The sequence below is a fragment of the Hippocampus comes genome, unplaced genomic scaffold, assembly GCF_001891065.2.
Source record: "Hippocampus comes isolate QL1 unplaced genomic scaffold, H_comes_QL1_v1.1 scaffold37, whole genome shotgun sequence".
NCBI lineage: Eukaryota > Metazoa > Chordata > Actinopteri > Syngnathiformes > Syngnathidae > Hippocampus > Hippocampus comes.
In genome coordinates this window covers 1342604-1358810 of record NW_017805535.1, presented here as the reverse complement: position 1 = coordinate 1358810, position 16207 = coordinate 1342604, and the positions used below count along the sequence as shown (strand labels likewise).

Genomic DNA, 16207 nt, shown 5'->3' with positions numbered 1-16207 from the left:
CTGACCATAGATAGCCAGGACATTTACTACATAGAGAAAAGTTCCACTTGTCTCAAATATTGCTCACTAATTTGTTGAATCTATGTAAGTGAGCCCTTCGCCTTTGCTGGGATAATCTACCCACCTCACAGGTGTGGTATACAGTATGATTAGATAGGAGGATTATTGCGCTGCTGTGCCTTAAACTGCAACTTCAAAAGGACACTAAAATGTGCAGTTTTATTGCACAATACAATGCCACAGATGTCCAAATTAGTGTAAGTAGAGGGGTTCGTTGTTTTTCAGTGGATGGCTCTTCTTTACGAATGACAGATGGAGAGATGGAATCCTTTAACGCAGTTTATTAAAAAGGAGAACGAAAAAAAAAACGTCTGCACCTCCGAACGGATGAACGAGAACACACCCCCCTTTCAGTCACGAAAACACTTCCTGCTTCTCAGACGCAAGCAACATAAAAATGTTTCAACAATTATTAAACAGAATATAATTTAGATAACTATAACATAAAAGATTATAATGCTCAAATATAAAATGAAAATAATTGATAATTTAACATAAGCTTACATTAGTTTGCAGTTACTGAATATATATGTACATCCTGTACATATTGCTGGCGTCAGGCCAAAACCTCCGATGTCACAATTTGGTAAATGTCATTTTTCTTCACTTTATACTAATATATACTGTCGAGAGAGAGAGAGAGAGAGAGAGAGGGAGAGAGAGAGAGAGAGAGAGAGAGAGAGATAGAGATAGAGATACACACACATACTATATCAGTCCACACGTTTGGCTGTTATTTTTACAAATTATTGACCAGTCTTAAGTGTAGCCGAGAATATAAACGAAATTACAAGAGTCCAATTAAACGAAATAAAATAAGAGGAAGATGACAGACAAAGTAATTTCAATCCAAACGAGAAACTAGAGAGCAAAAACGACTGACGAGAGACGAGGAGTCTAAATCAAGGTTGATGAACTCTGTTTTTTGATTTCTTAGAATTCGAAAAATATGTTGTAGGCAGTAAATAAGAAAATGTTCTTCAACTGGTCATTTACAATCGCGATGAGCTATTTTTTATGACGTCTTCCAGGCCCTCCCCAAATGATGCAACATGATTTACGTAACCAATCATGCCTGTGTGCTGCTCGTTGTACAGTACTTACCAACGAGCAGCACACAGCACTCACTCTTTGAGTTTCCACGTGAACAGCACTTTCCGGGAATGTTATAGTTCCCCAGCCTTTACTGTAAACCTTTGGTTGCTAAGAGAACTGAAAATCACTCAAAAATCAGTTTCCTCGATCACCTGAGGCTTCTTTAATACAGCACTTATAATTATCACACGAATTGGCATTGCGGTTCAAAAACTGATTTAAAAATTCCGTTTAAATAAATAGACGATCTTTTTTTTTTTCAAGTAGGATATGCGCATGCTCAGTACAAGTGAGTTTCTGAGACTCCACGTCGGAACGCGAGCAAGATTTGACCAATCAGGAGCGGCCACACTGTTTGTTTGGAAACAACATTTTGTCTCGGCGCAGTTTCGACAGCATATTATGAACAGCGCCTTTGTAACAGGCTAGCTGTTTCGATCTTGACGTAAAAAATATCTCCTTGGTTCATTTTTGATGACCGTAAAACTGATTTTTTGCACATACTGTGCTGCGAGATAGAGTTATCACCGAAACGTGACACCAAACGCGAGAAGTGAAAAAATGGACATGGAGGGCTCTCGGCCGAAGACCATCGCGATTCTCATCAAAACACCCACCCAGGCCGTGGAGGACCAAACAATCGAAGGAGTCCATCTGAACTGGACGGTGAAAGACCTCAAGACACATCTGTCGGCAGTCTATCCAACTAAACTGGTGAGTGTTTTGAGGCGTTGGCTAATGTTAGCGGAACCAGCTAGCCAAGTGTTGGAATGTCAAGACGAGCCTGCCTGGTTGGCTCGGTCACGTGACGAACGCTGCTGAACAACTGTTTCGTTTATTGCAGCTTTTCCATAAAGTTCCAGCTCGTATACTTGAATGACTTCCATAATAAGGGCCGTTGTTCATTGCTACAAAATAAACAAGACGCAATGTGTATTCCTATAAACACAACCCTGTTTTATAGACTTGTCACGTTTTTTGTTCAACTGCAAAATAAATTGAATGTGTACGTCTAACCAAATAATGGAATATGTGCAGTGTCTTGCATCATAATTTATGCACCGAGCAGCAACATTCTGACCTTCAATACCCCTCGTTTACCACATTAAAACCGAGCGTTATCTTTGACGGCAGATTTTTTTTTTAATTCAAAGCTTTCAAATATATATTGGAGAGAGAAATCAGAATCTAAAAGTCATTCAAACGTACGTACAACCCAATTCCAATGAGCTTGTGTTCATTTTAAATGAAAACAGAATACAATGATTTTCAAATCATGTTGAAACCATTTTTAATTAAGCACGCCACAAAGACAAGATATTTAACGTTCAAACCATTACACTGAATTGTTTTTAGAAAATCATCATTCATTTAGAATTTTATAGCTACAACACGTTTCAAAAAAGCTGAGACAGATGGCAAAAAAGAATGAGAAAGTTGAAAATCCTCAAACCATTTAAGGACAATGTTCCTTAATTGAAGGAATTTAGGGATTTCATAATTTCCAGTCTATAGTATCATCAAAATGTTCAGAGAATCTGGAGAAATCACTGCAAGTAAGTGGGAAAGCCGAAAAACAACAGTAAATGCCCATTAAATTGGATTCGTCACGTGGCACTGCACCACAACCGACATTAAGGTGTAAAGGATGTGACCACATGGGCCCAGGAACACTTCTGAAAACCAGTGTCAGTAAATCCAGTTCAGTGCTACATCCATTAGTAGAGGTAAGATCGGGCCGCCCGAGCCGACCCGAAATTCGGGTCGGGTTGGGCCTTAAAATGTCAATCATTGCCTCGGGTTCGGGTCGGGTCGGGCTTCTCTCTCGCTGACTTTTTTTTTTTTTTCCGAGGCCGTCAATAGTTTTGGCCACGAGAGACCGTTGTTCACACAGCAACAGAAGTCGCCTCATCACATCACGTAGTGTACTAAACTCTTGCAATGACAATTCAAAGAACTCCTTCCTGTCTCTGTCTATGATCCACCCATTATTATTCTTTTTTGTCTCTCTGCCTCTCTCTCTTATTACTTAAGGACGTACTGCTGCAGTGATTTACGGCCCATTTTTCAACCCGTCAAAATGACGGACGGCCTTAAATTTTCCCCGTCCACTCTTAAAAAAAATCCGTCAAATGATAGAAAATTGTCGGTTAATGTAACCTCTTCAGAAACAGAAATATAAAAGATGTAAATGTTTATACAGTCTTGTTTAACTTAGATTTCGTTACAAAAGGCAGGCTTTGTTATCAGAAATCACCCCTCCTCCTCCCGAGTCCTCACAAATAAAATATGAAATGTCGGGTTTGCTTCGGGCTCGGGCCTGCAAATCAAGCTAAGTGATCGGGCTCGGGCCGGGTCGGGCTTAAATACCCTCGGGCCGGTTCGGGTCGGGCACGATTTTTTCGGAACGATCTTATCTCTATCCATTAGTATAACTTAAGACTGTACTTAGCAAAGCAAACACCACTCATCAACCACACCCTGAAAACCATGACCCTGTCCCAGCTATTCTTGGAATATGTTGCAGCGATAAAATTCTAAGTTCCTCATTATTTGCTCAAAAAAAACAATCAAGTTTATCAGTTTGGACATAAAATATCTCGCCTTTGTAGTGTATTCAATTGAATATAGATTACAAATCATTGTATCCTGTTTTTATTTATGTTTAACACACCGTCTTAACTTCATTAGAATTGGCTTTATAAAAGGACATATGCAAATTTCTCCATTGTGGGACAAATAAAGGTTTTCTTATCTTTCTTATCTTATAAAGTCATTGCATCATACTCCCTCGAACTGACCACTGAGTTGAACAGAATCAATTCATACCACTTTCAAATCAAACTGTCTTTAAATTGCTTTGCACCCCATGTATGGAAAACCGTATCAAATCATCTTTTGTGAAGACGCACACCCCTGAAAGCTTGTATTGGATTTCATTAGACTTTGCAAGTGGTCCAGTGCTGTGGCTGGTGAGTGTATAGGGTTTAATCTGCTATGAAGTCTAGTTAATGCTCTGGACCGGCAGCAATAACATTATCATTCTTCTTTTTATTTGTTTGTTTGTTTGTTTGTTTGTTTGTTTGTTTGTTTTAAACGAGTCATGTCTCTTTACTTTACTTTACCTTACTTACTTACTTTACCACAACAAAACTGACTGTTGCAAGATGCAAGTCACTCCCTTTTAACTTTTCATATTCAACATTTAGATCCAAGAATAGTGCAAAAAGAGGACGCTTAAGATTGAAATTACAACATACTCAAAGAGTTGGAGTGATGTTGCTCTCAAGGATGTGGTCTTGGATTTGCTCCATATGGAAAGTGCCTGGAGATTAGTGCTATATAAACAAAATGGATGGAAGGAAGAAACACAATCACATTTTAATGTGCGGGGGGAATTGTGTGATTTCCGATTGTTTCGAACTTCTACTTAGGTAGTTGTACTATAAAATCTAAACCGACTGTGTCATTGTTTTCTTTGTATTTGTTCTCATCAGGCTGAGAGCGACCAGAGGCTCATCTATGCTGGCAAACTTCTACCTGACCATCTTCACATTAGAGACCTCTTCAAACAGGTATATATATATGTCTGAGTTAGTATTTGTCTGTCTGCCCATGCTGCTTCAAGGTATAGTTCACCAATGTGGGAAGTACACAACACAAGGGGAACTATGGAAAATTCAGTTAGCGATATCATACAGAATTTACTTACAAGTGGATCATTTAGGGTTGAGCGATATGGCTGAAAATATATCACGCTATATGCAGGGTTCTAAATTAACACCCGCCAACCTGACAATTGCGGGTTAAAATTCATTTTGGCGGGTGCTGATAAATTGAATTGAATACAACTTTATTGTCAAATGTGCTGTATGAATTTCTTCCCTCTCAACATAAAACAAGACTTATCAGCCAGTTTGATTGTTGATGACAAACTCATTTTTGTCACGGGCCATAATGTAGTTAGTTTCCCTCAGAGGACTATTATGAATGTGAAACCCTATCCTTGTTTAATCACCCCCTTGTAATATTATGTATAAAGTATGGAATTTACGTATAACTAGTTTTAATCTCAAAATTCAGGAATAGTAGTTTGTTCAACCGTTTGTTCAAAAGCTTCTGTTATAACATAAGAAAATGCTTGCAAAATCGTAACATTATTTTTTATTACATATAGCAATTTGACATTTTTGGTACATATTTTAGCAAGCATCATGGAAGTTGACCTTGATTTTCTTTCTCAGGCTACATGAAATGATGTGGTGGGCCAGATCTGTCCCCCGGGCCTTGAGTTTTATACGTGTTAGGCAATTGTGTCAATCAGATATACTTTGAGTTTGGTCTCAAATCTCAAGAATTGATTGGAACCAGGACTATTCTCCCAGAATCGTTCGCATTTCAAATATATTTCACATTTCAAAATCCCCGTTAGGTGCCTCGTCCACTGACCAGAGGTAGCACTTGCTGAGACCAACGAAAAGTGCGCGCGCACGCATGTCGCACAGATGCATCCGGTACCAAACATAAGCATGGCTTAACTTTGTTAAACTGAATAAATAGTCGCCTCAGTGCAACACGTAAAATAAGTTAATATTGTGCAAAGGCGGTTGTATGTATAAGTTAATGGAGTGGCGTTCCTCCCGCTCCAAGCCTTTAACATACACCACGCTGAACTTCAGTGTCATAATCGAGTGAGTTCAACAATAAAGTACGTCTATAGCCAACAGTGACGCTCTCGAACGAGGAGCTCCATGGCAAAATTCACTGCAGGCGTTTGATTGTTGAATCGATCAATAAATGTCCTGGTTCAATTCGAGCTGGTGTTTACACAGTCGTCTTCATCATGCTGTTCACATTTTGACATCATGAGACCAAGACGACGCTAACAATGGAGCAACAGTACCTTACCATTGTGATGCCTCAAACAGGACATTCTCAGACAGAAGTGGCCACTGAGCTCAGAGTGTCACGGAGTGTCATCAGCAGATTGTAACGGATATACAGAGAGACTTGAAGAGTCACAGAAAGATGTAAAAGTGGACGTCCTTTGGCCACATCCCATGCGGATGACAGCTACATTCTGAAAAATGCCTTGAGAGCCGAATGTTGAGTGCCACTCAACTCCAGGCACATTTAAGGGAGGTGAAAGGCTCCCGAGTGTCACATCGGACCATTCGAAAGCGTTTACATCAACGTGGTCTGAGTGCTGCAAGGGTACCTGACCACACCACCTGGCATAGGCGTCATCATCTTGCATGGGCCATGGAGCATTTACGCTGGACCATTATGTGGGCCGGTGTTCTCTGATGAAGGTCGATTCAAGTTGAGCAGAAATGATGGTCGCTAATGATGTTGAAGAGGTCAAGGAGAGTGCTTGGTATCAGTCACTGTTCTCACCAGATGAGCTTTTGGTGGTGGCTGTGTCACAATGGGGGCAGGTGTGTCCAGTCGGTACAGAAATGCCCCACGCCTTGTGAATGGCACAGTGGCCAGCCCGTACTACCTGAATAACATTATTAATCCTGTGATTGTGCCACGACATGAACAACACGGGCCTCATTTCATTTTAATGGAGGTCACATAATCAGGGAACAGCTGTTGGAGACTGGTGTACCTCAAATGAAATGGCCTGCACTTTCTCCAGACCTGAATCCTATTGAAAACCTGTAAGATCAGCGGAGTCACCGTGCAAACCAGGGGTGTCAAACCCATTTTTGTCACGGGCCACATTGTAGTTACGGTTTCCCTTGGAGGGCCATTATGACGGTGAATTTTGCGAAACCATATAAATGTTTAATCACCTCCACATATAACATACACAGTGCACAACAAATTGATGGATAACTAGTTTTAAAATCAGAAGTCAAGAATAATGACTTGTTTCAACATTGTTTAAATGAATGTAACAAGGGGGTTGGTAATGAGAAAATGTTTGCAATATCATATGTTATTATGGAGTACATATGACAAATTGAAATTTTGGTTCCGACTTTAAGCATCATGGACCTTGTTATGCTTGATTTGCTTTCGTGGGCCACATAAAATGATGTGGCGGGCCAGATCTGGCCCCGGGCCTTTACTTTGACACCTGTGGTGTAGAGGCTTGAAACTTTGCACCGCAGAACCTCAATGACCCGAAGGTTGCCTTTCAAGAAGAGTGGGATGCCATGCTTCAGCAGACAATAAGTCGACTTGTGAATAGCATGAGACGTCTTTGAGAAGCTGTCATCGATGCTCTAAGGCACATGACGAGTAATTGAGACGTTGACATTTTTTGTTCTGGTGTACCCACCATTGTTGTTGACTTTTGTTTTTAATGAATTGTTTGAATGAGGAAATGTAATCAAGGCATCCTTCTTCTCAAATGTCCTCCTTTCATGATATGACATCACTGTAGCGGGAACTTTTTAAATTTTCCATAAATTTCAGCTGAAAGCCAAATACAAAAAAATGAATCGCTTTTTGTGAGTAGTGTAGAATGACTGAGGTGTGCTGGCATTCTTACTCTTTGGGGTATTTTGATGAAAGCATGTCAGATGTTAAGACACCAACAAACTTTTTTAAATTGCAGGATAAAATATGTGTACATTGTGTCGCCTTAAAACACGAATAGCGTTACCCTGCTTTTTCCATTGCACTTGAGCTAAATGAACTGTGTGTGTCTATCAATTTACTGCTCATGCTGACTGTAAGAATGGAACACATTGCACATACATACGTAAGAAGTAGAAAGGTTTTCATATCATTTGCTTTTCATCGTCATTGTGGTCCATGAAGCCAGCATCAAAGGTGAGATATGATGCAGTTCGATGAATCCCTCTCTGACAAAACAAAACAAAACAAAAACTAAGTGGGAAGATATCTGAGATGTTTGCTTTTGTTCAGGTACCGCATTGTTTTGTGTAATTCGGCTCAACATGTTGTGACGACACTTTAAGCAACACAACAAGCCCCGAACTCTTTGATCCAATTGGTATTTCCAAAATCAAGGAAGGGAATGCAGAAGATGAAGCTATGATAAAAGTGGAGACAAACTGAGCCTATTTTCTTTTTTTTTTTGGTGGGGGGGACACAGTTATCTAATGCCTCCCCTTGCTTTTTCAGACAGATACCATTCCCACACTGCATCTAGTCTTTGCTGTTAAAATGCAACCCAACGCACATCTGGGAGCAAGACCAAAGGTGAGAAGAGCAACATTGCACATGGTGTTGAATTGCTCAGGAAATGTGGCACTGACAGCTGCAGTGCGTGGAAAAACTATTCGTCCGCTTCCTGAGATATATAGATATGATGTATATATTTGCATTTTTGTCATACTTTCATTCCGATGGTTTTGATATCCCACTAAGACAACACCAAAAATTCTAAAATGCCTTTTTACCGATGGGTGGGAAAATATTTTTTGACCCCAAAAAGTGAAAAAGTAATTGGCCTCCTTTTTTGAGTTTTTTTTTTTAACCTCAAAGTTAACCAGATTTTTAAAAAAATCCCTCAACGTGATGTGAAAACGAAACTTGACCTGAAACGTAAGTGCTGTAAATATTCAAACACATTGTCATTCAGGAAGTGTGCAAATCTTTTGTCACGGCACTGCATGTCACCCAACATCTCCCGTTTGATATCAGATGATTGTCCTTTCTTTCGAAGTAGTGTCTCTTATTTGTATTCTTTAGGTGAAGGAACCAGGCCAGCCTCATCCCTCTAGTCCCAGGCCAGCCCCTTCCTCTCCCTCATCCAGTAGCACAGCCGAGCTGAGACAGAGGAGGCAGACGTCTTCAACTTCAGCCGCCACTCCAGTCAACACGCACATGCCGGCTTCACCCGCAGGAGTTCCTGCATGGCCCGGTGCTAACGGGTAAGAAAAAAATGCAAACGCTATTGTGGCGCTCTGTATTTTTGGATGCACGCTTGAGTTAAATATTCTGACTTTGAAATGTTTATGTCATCGTAGTGGATTTCAAACTTTCCTGAAATCATTTTAATATTGAGCCATTAAACTGCTTAATGTAGCCATTGCTGACCAATAGTCTTAGTTTTACAGAATAATTACAGTACCGTATTTGTTTGAAGACAATAATGTGACATGCAGCAAGGTCTTTTTGAAAATCAACTCCAAGGGTCTATATTTAGAAACCGCAAAGGAAGCAGGTGTTGAAACATACCACTGACCCGATTTGCATCCTGTAAGTTGTGTCATTTTTGTCTTGACACTACTTGACGACTTGAGCCTTGTGCAATACAGTTAATGTGGCTTTTTGCGTTAATACTTCTACCTTGTTGTTTGTTTGTTTATTGAACATATAACCTCTGCGGTTAAAGCTAAACACGTATATGTGGCGGTGTTGGGCAGATGGTTTTTACTCAACACTGTAATTGACTCCCTCATTTCGTCCTGCAGGACCGGAACACCCGAAATGGCTCAACCAGCATTTCCAGCCTACTCTCTGTACAGCCCCCAACAACTTCTGTGGCTTCAACATGTCTATGCTCGACAGTATTACATGCAATAGTGAGTTTATTTCCCCATCACTTCAAAGGGACTTTTCAGATGTCAGTGGTACAATTCCCAGCAGTTTACTTTTGTAAATTCAGTGGGGGGGAAAAAAAAAAAACTTGAAAAGTTCACCACTGCCTTACTCCGGTGTCTCTTGTGTCGAGGAGACATGAGTGGTTTGGTGTGTGTTTATTTTTCATTCTGTCAGAATTGATTCCACAATACATCCAGTCAGACTGATTGATGATAGAGTGACACCGACAGAAGCAAATGTTTAAGTCTGGCCAATTTTTGTGTTCTCTTACAAACATGACAGATTTGCTCAAGATAATAGTTTAAAATGTAAGTGCACAAAAAAATGACAACCTTCAAAAATGTTTACAAACAAGTACTTTAAAAATGATAAGTGAATCACAAATTTTCAATTTTATTGCATCATTCCAATATTTAATCCAACAAGAAAAAGACATCTCCTTTTTATTCATTGAGCACTTTTTTTGCTCAATAAGGATGAGGAAGAGCTTTTTTATGAACTAAGCAACATCTAAATCTCAACGTTATTTTTTTCCTAATTTTATAATGAGTCTTAACTTTGATTTTAAAGAGCAAAAATAAGTCTTACTAATAATAATGTTGCTCTTTTTTGCAAAACCACAATTGCATTTATTGCCTCTCAACTCTACACAATGGCAAAAATCGGGGAAAACTCAAGGAATAATAAAGTGGAAGTAAGGCTTTATGATTTAAATGTCTGCTAATGCCTTCCGTAATAATTGATGGGGTTTTTTTTTGGCTCCATAACTCCAACGAATTTTATTTCAAAAAGCTGTTTAATACTGACATTTCAAATTTCTTGCATGATACCTCTTTATTTTTTTCTGACCCCAAAAACCATAAATGAGGTTTTCTTGATTTTAGGAGATAATTTCTTCTCATCAAATCACAACTTTAGAATTTCTATCTCTATTCTGTCACACAATCGCTCTTTGGAAGTTTTACCTGAACAAAGCAACTTTGTGTCATCTGCAAAAATGACATATTTTTTCCAAAATCTTGAACACTGCAAATCATGAATGTATTGGAAAAGTAGTTATGGTAACTTTTTTGAGTTGTGCTGATACTCGTGTGTTCTCCCTCCAGTCAAGCAGCCATGGTAGCAGCTGGCACCGGTCCCTCCATAGCCCCTGCAACTGTTGGCCACCACCCACCCGTACCCGCCCACCAGGTACCGGTGCCGGCACCCATCGCCAATCAGAACCCCATTGACAACCTGCAACCAGCAAACCAGAACCCTGCGCCGGATGGTGCGTTCATTGACCCAGGCGTTGCCAATCAGAACATGCAAATGAACGCTCAAGGGGGACCCGTAATGGAGGATGAGGAAGACATGGAGCGAGACTGGTTGGACTGGTTATACTCGGCGGCGAGGCTTGGTGTTCTACTCATGATTGTGTACTTCAACTCCAACCTGAGTCGCTTCCTTCTGGTGATGGGCACCCTCTTCCTCATGTACCTGTGAGTCTACTCTGTTCACCTGACCTCTGCGGGCAAACAAACACACACACTGTTCCAATAATCCTAAATTGTGTGACATCTGTTAAATGTGATCACGTGATTTAACATTTTAATGTGAGAGTAGAGTAAGTCTACCCATGCTATAGAACTCCCTTTCAGTAGTGTACCATCCCTGTGTGGCACACAGTGCTTAAAACGAGTCAATCAATCACGTCAGATGTGTACAAGCTTGGTGTTGTCTTTCTACAAGTTAGTGCACTTTGAAACTTAACACATTCAGTACCAGCCAATTCTGGACCAAGCCTGAAAAGACGTTAAAGAAGTCTTTGGAAGTGAATGAGTTCATTAAGCTCAGTTCCGTTCTTTGCAATTCATCTTAACGGACAGCGGATGGGCGATGGGACTGAAAAGTGAACACTCGATATCAATATACATGGATTGAATTTATTTTTTTTTTAACCAAGTCAAGATAAGAAAAACTAATGGGTTTCAGTAGGGCTGGATGATTATAGAAAAAAAATCATGATCACAATTTATTTGAGAATAAAATAACACATTGAAGCTTTGAATAAACACTACACTTACCACTTTATCATATTAATTTGATGTTATTTTCACAAGTCGTGGACTTACTGGGCTAGCATGGGATGTCGGGAATTGCTTTTCACGCCAAGTAATGAAGAAATGTGTGTTGGGAGGACAAAAAAAGTCCTTTGTATCCTTGAATTTAAAACAGAGGAAATGTCTTGAATCCTTGAAAACTGAACTTTGAATATAACTTGAATGGACATCGAGAGACTAAATGAGCCCAAAATTTGGACAAGAATATATATACTAAAGTAATAGCAATTGAGAAAAGAGAAAAAAAAAACTAATACCGGCTGTTCCTGCATGTTTTGGCCTCCTGGGGTTAGTGTGATGCCATGCATGCATGAATGAAGTACAGTAATCCCTCATTTATCCCGGTTAATGGGGACCAAAAGCACCCGCGATAAACGAAAATCTGCGAAGTAGCGACCAGTTAACATATACAGGTAAAATTTTTTTTTTTTAAGTCCGCAAACGGTCCGCAAGTAGCTGCAAAAAAACAACAGCGAGTCACATAGAGCAACATATATAGTACTGTACTCCATGTATATTAAAAATAAAAAAAATATATAAAAAAAATTTATGTTTGAAAAAATCCGCGATGCACTGAAGCCGCGTTAAACGAACCGCGAAGTAGTTAGGGATCACTGTACACGCTTTCAATGAGAACAGAAGAAAGTTGCGATTTCACTCAATTTAAAATGATTTATTTCTCACAGATTGGGAAGAATTTGTGCCTCTGAGAAGCGTTATCTTACCCGTGTGCATGTGTTGCCACAGCTTTTGAGTGTGAAAAAGTCATTATTTGAAGGAATATTCAGAAGTCGATTTTGTCAACATTTGAATGGGATCCTCCGTTGACTTTAGCATTAGTGCTAGTGACCTTTTTAAAAACGAAGCATGTTTTGTATTTAAATACTGTATACCTTGTGTGTAATTATTTTTGTCGTATGTTTAGTTTTACTCCCAACTGCGATGTCATTAACGTGCTTAAAGGACAGTCGGGGACACATACTCTACTCATGCATTGATGTCCCCATTTTGTTAGAATCAGTTAACCTGATTTGAAAAGGCACACTCATGTCTATAGAAGGCTAAAATATTTTCCAGTCAATTAAATAATGGACTCTAGACGAACAAAATCAACAAATGACTGCTTAAAATCCAAGTGTCACAGCAGAGGGTTTTATCACACATTTGAGTTTTCCTCTTTTTAAATGCATTTGCGAATATAAAAATAAAGTTTGAACTTGTTCGAACTTAATGTACATGATTGAAAAAATACTTTGGCACAAAACTGCCCTGAAATGAATGACTTTATCGCACGCTCTATTTTGGCGAGAGCCATGTTATCATTGGTGGCTAATGATAGCAACCTTATCGTTGCCATGGTAAAATGACAGTTGTGAATTGGGAAAAAGCCAGTGTGGCCAGGTGTCTTTATCTGCCTGTGCCAGTGTTATCATCACTTCTCACCGGCTTGATCACGTCCTGCAAATATTTGGTTTGTATTATGTAACCTAAGCCCACTCGTGTCTACATACACGCAAATTCTCAAGGACGAATCACATCATGAGACATTTGGCTCATATACAGTAAATATATCTATAGCGGTATATAAAATGGGTTGTCCGTCTTTAGTAGAGTGTTCTTAGGAGGTCTTCAACCTTCAGCTTGAGAAAGTGACATAATGGAGTCATTTTAAATAAGTTGTTGTTTCTTGTATGTGCAGTCATACCACAGGATGGTTCATCCTTAGAAGACGACAGCCGTTCCAAGAAGAACCCAACCGCCCGCAGCCCCCCGAAGTCCAGCACAACCAGGAGAATGAGAACAGAATCCCAAATCCTGTATGTAGACTACCACTGTTCATGTTGACTTGATGATAAATTCACTCAGTCTTTTCTTTTTTAAACCCTTTGCCGTCATGTGTTCTCAGGACGCTGAGCCTGCTGAAGAACAGAGGGAAGTTTCTGCTGAAGCTGACGATTCAGATGGACGTGAGCCAATGCTGGCCGTGGTGGTGCCTCCGCACAGGGTGTCCGTCATGTGGACAGCCTGGGTCTTTTTCAAAACCTTCTTCTCCTCGCTCATACCTGAGGCTCCTCGGGGTCTTGCCAACTGACCTGCTCGGACAGACCATCCCCAAGCTACTTGAGGCGCAGTTTGCCATGGAGTTGTTCTTATTCACAGTGGAAGCAAAACTTCCAAGGTGACCAAAAAATTACCGCATCTCGCTGGTGTGAGGGACTGGGGCCGGCCCAGTGGGCAGGAGCAGTTCTGTAGCTCTCTAATAAAGGACAAGAATTGAAATTTAAAACCTAACCAAAATCCTGCCGTACAAAATGACATTTATGTTGCTAAATAAATACGTCGATGAATATGAGGTGGGGGAGGCTGTCAACTGATTGTCTGACTTGTTGCCTCAAGGGCGCTTGTGAAGCTCCGAGCTGATGAATGATTTGGCCCGTGCAGAGTTTAATGCCTGTTAGCCTCTACATCCCAAAAATAGACCCAATGTGTCAAAGTTAGATGGTTTAGAAAACCAAGCTTCACCTTTTATTTCATGTACTTTTGCTGCATGTTAAAATAAGTGAATGGGATTACGCCGTTTCTCATGTGTAAAGCAGAAAAATAAGGTTTTGGGTGGGGTACATGTTCATTTTAGAACCTTGTTCAGCAATGACAGCCAAGAAGTTTAAAGTGACAGTTAAAACGACTGACTGGATACATACAGTATACATTGCTATGCATAAATTAATTTTACGCAATGAGAAGAAATACTGTAACCGAAATCATCAATCCAGCAAGATTCACAGGCGATCACATTGTACAAAGACTGCCTCTTTTTGCCCTCTGTAAATTCGATGTTGGCATGATGAAAATATTGTACATACCTTTATAACGCACTTTAATACGATATGCAAGCATCTTTACACCAGGGGGGTTATTGCCGTAGTTGTTATTAAAACAATTATTTAAAATAGAAATGGTAGAGACTGAGATTCGACAGGTCTATTGGAATCTGTTTGAACACTTGTGAATATGGGGGGGGATATATATATATATATATATATATATATATACACACACATACATATATATTATACATGTAATTTACTTTTCAAATGACTTGAAAGCCCTCCATATGGAGTTCCAACTCTTTCCAGCATTTTCCTCATCAGATCTTGTTGCTACTCACTTGTGATCATTGTTGACGGCGTGCTATCAATGCTCCATTGGTTGATAGTTCACTGTTACCGATGTTCATTTTCAGTAGTCTTTGGATGAAATGTGCTTTTCGTCCCCTGCAATTAAATCATTTCTATGTGGGGCATACAGTGAGCCCCATTTTCTGGCTTTATAACCCTGGTGAGAGGGAGAACATTTTCTGGCCTTGGTCACCATGGACAGTATAAATGAACATTTGCTCAATGACGTTAGATTGAGTTGATTTTGTATGTTGGAAATACTTGCAACAAGATGCAATAAACTTCTTAACTTAAACATGTTTGTGCTTGTTATTGATGGGCCTCAGTGTGATTACATTTTTAATTTCCCCAAAAGACTTCAAAGTTGTTTTTGACCCCAGGCTGAAGTGAATGGATCTGGCATGTCAACACAACGGCGTGATAAATATTTACTCTCGAACAAGAGTTTGCTCTCTAGTTTTGAGTGCTCCCAGTGACAACAGTGGAACATCCATGTGATTCGAAGGTGTGCCACGTCTGCAGGAGCCTCCATCGTATCCAGTGGTCAGTGCAACAGTGGATCATAAGGTTTGCTTTGTTTGGCAAATACTACTGAGTCCTCTTAACAAGTGTTTTTTTCAAAATTTGCTTACAGCTTAAGCGTTGCTGCATGTTTTGCAGAGCAGACCTGTCTCACCCGAAAAAGAAAATATGTCACCCAGTTTCACTGCTTGTTCTTCTATTTGTACATAATAGTTCATTCTTATTTTGGTTTGGGAAGTCGACGTATCACGTTCACTGCCCGGTCGTTTCGCCATGATAAAGGATTAGCATGACCGTCACTTATCGCCGCTGCAGTTATTGTTATGGAGCAGAGAACATGCGCAAGTCCTGTCAATGCCGTGATTGGCTGCATAGCGTCATTGCATCGAATCGTGTGATTGGCTAGATACCTGTCACTCACTGAACAGTTGCGCGGTTTAGAGCGAACATTGGTGTCGTTGCATCTCCTGTAAAAAGAAGTAAATCTAAATGAAAGATACCTTTCATTGTATTGCCTCGCGTCGGAAACTTCTCTTGTCTCGAAACATAAGGCAATTTCCTAGCTGCTGCTGCTCCCTACCGGTATGGAAGAGTACTACATGATTAGTCTTCCAGGCTATCGACCGTACAGCCATACATATTGTATAATTTTCCACGGCACACCTGACAATATCTCGCGGCACACCAGTGTGCCGCGGCACAGGGTATAAAAAAAACACT

At 40.0% G+C, this 16207-nt stretch overlaps 1 protein-coding gene and 1 long non-coding RNA gene across 2 annotated transcripts; both read left to right on the top strand.

Annotated features, from left to right (window-relative positions):
* The first annotated feature begins 1422 nt into the window (after positions 1-1422).
* herpud1 (homocysteine-inducible, endoplasmic reticulum stress-inducible, ubiquitin-like domain member 1) lies at positions 1423-14518 on the top strand. Its single transcript, XM_019878138.1, has 8 exons — positions 1423-1869; positions 4653-4730; positions 8260-8337; positions 8830-9011; positions 9555-9665; positions 10791-11165; positions 13486-13603; positions 13693-14518. The coding sequence occupies exons 1-8, from the start codon at positions 1717-1719 to the stop codon at positions 13876-13878; spliced, it is 1281 nt and encodes a 426-aa protein (XP_019733697.1). The 5' UTR covers positions 1423-1716; the 3' UTR covers positions 13879-14518.
* Positions 9672-10731, top strand: LOC109520727 (uncharacterized). Its single transcript, XR_002169229.1, has 2 exons — positions 9672-10038; positions 10117-10731. It is a non-coding gene; the product is annotated as an uncharacterized LOC109520727 (long non-coding RNA).
* Positions 14519-16207: the final 1689 nt, after the last annotated feature.

Coding starts and splice junctions, on each gene's coding strand:
- herpud1 (XM_019878138.1), top strand. CDS start 1,717: ATGGACATGGAGGGCTCTCGGCCGAAGACCATCGCGATTCTCATCAAA. Junction 4,731..8,259: donor TTAGAGACCTCTTCAAACAG/GTATATATATAT, acceptor TTGCTTTTTCAG/ACAGATACCATTCCCACACT. Junction 13,604..13,692: donor AGAACAGAATCCCAAATCCT/GTATGTAGACTA, acceptor ATGTGTTCTCAG/GACGCTGAGCCTGCTGAAGA.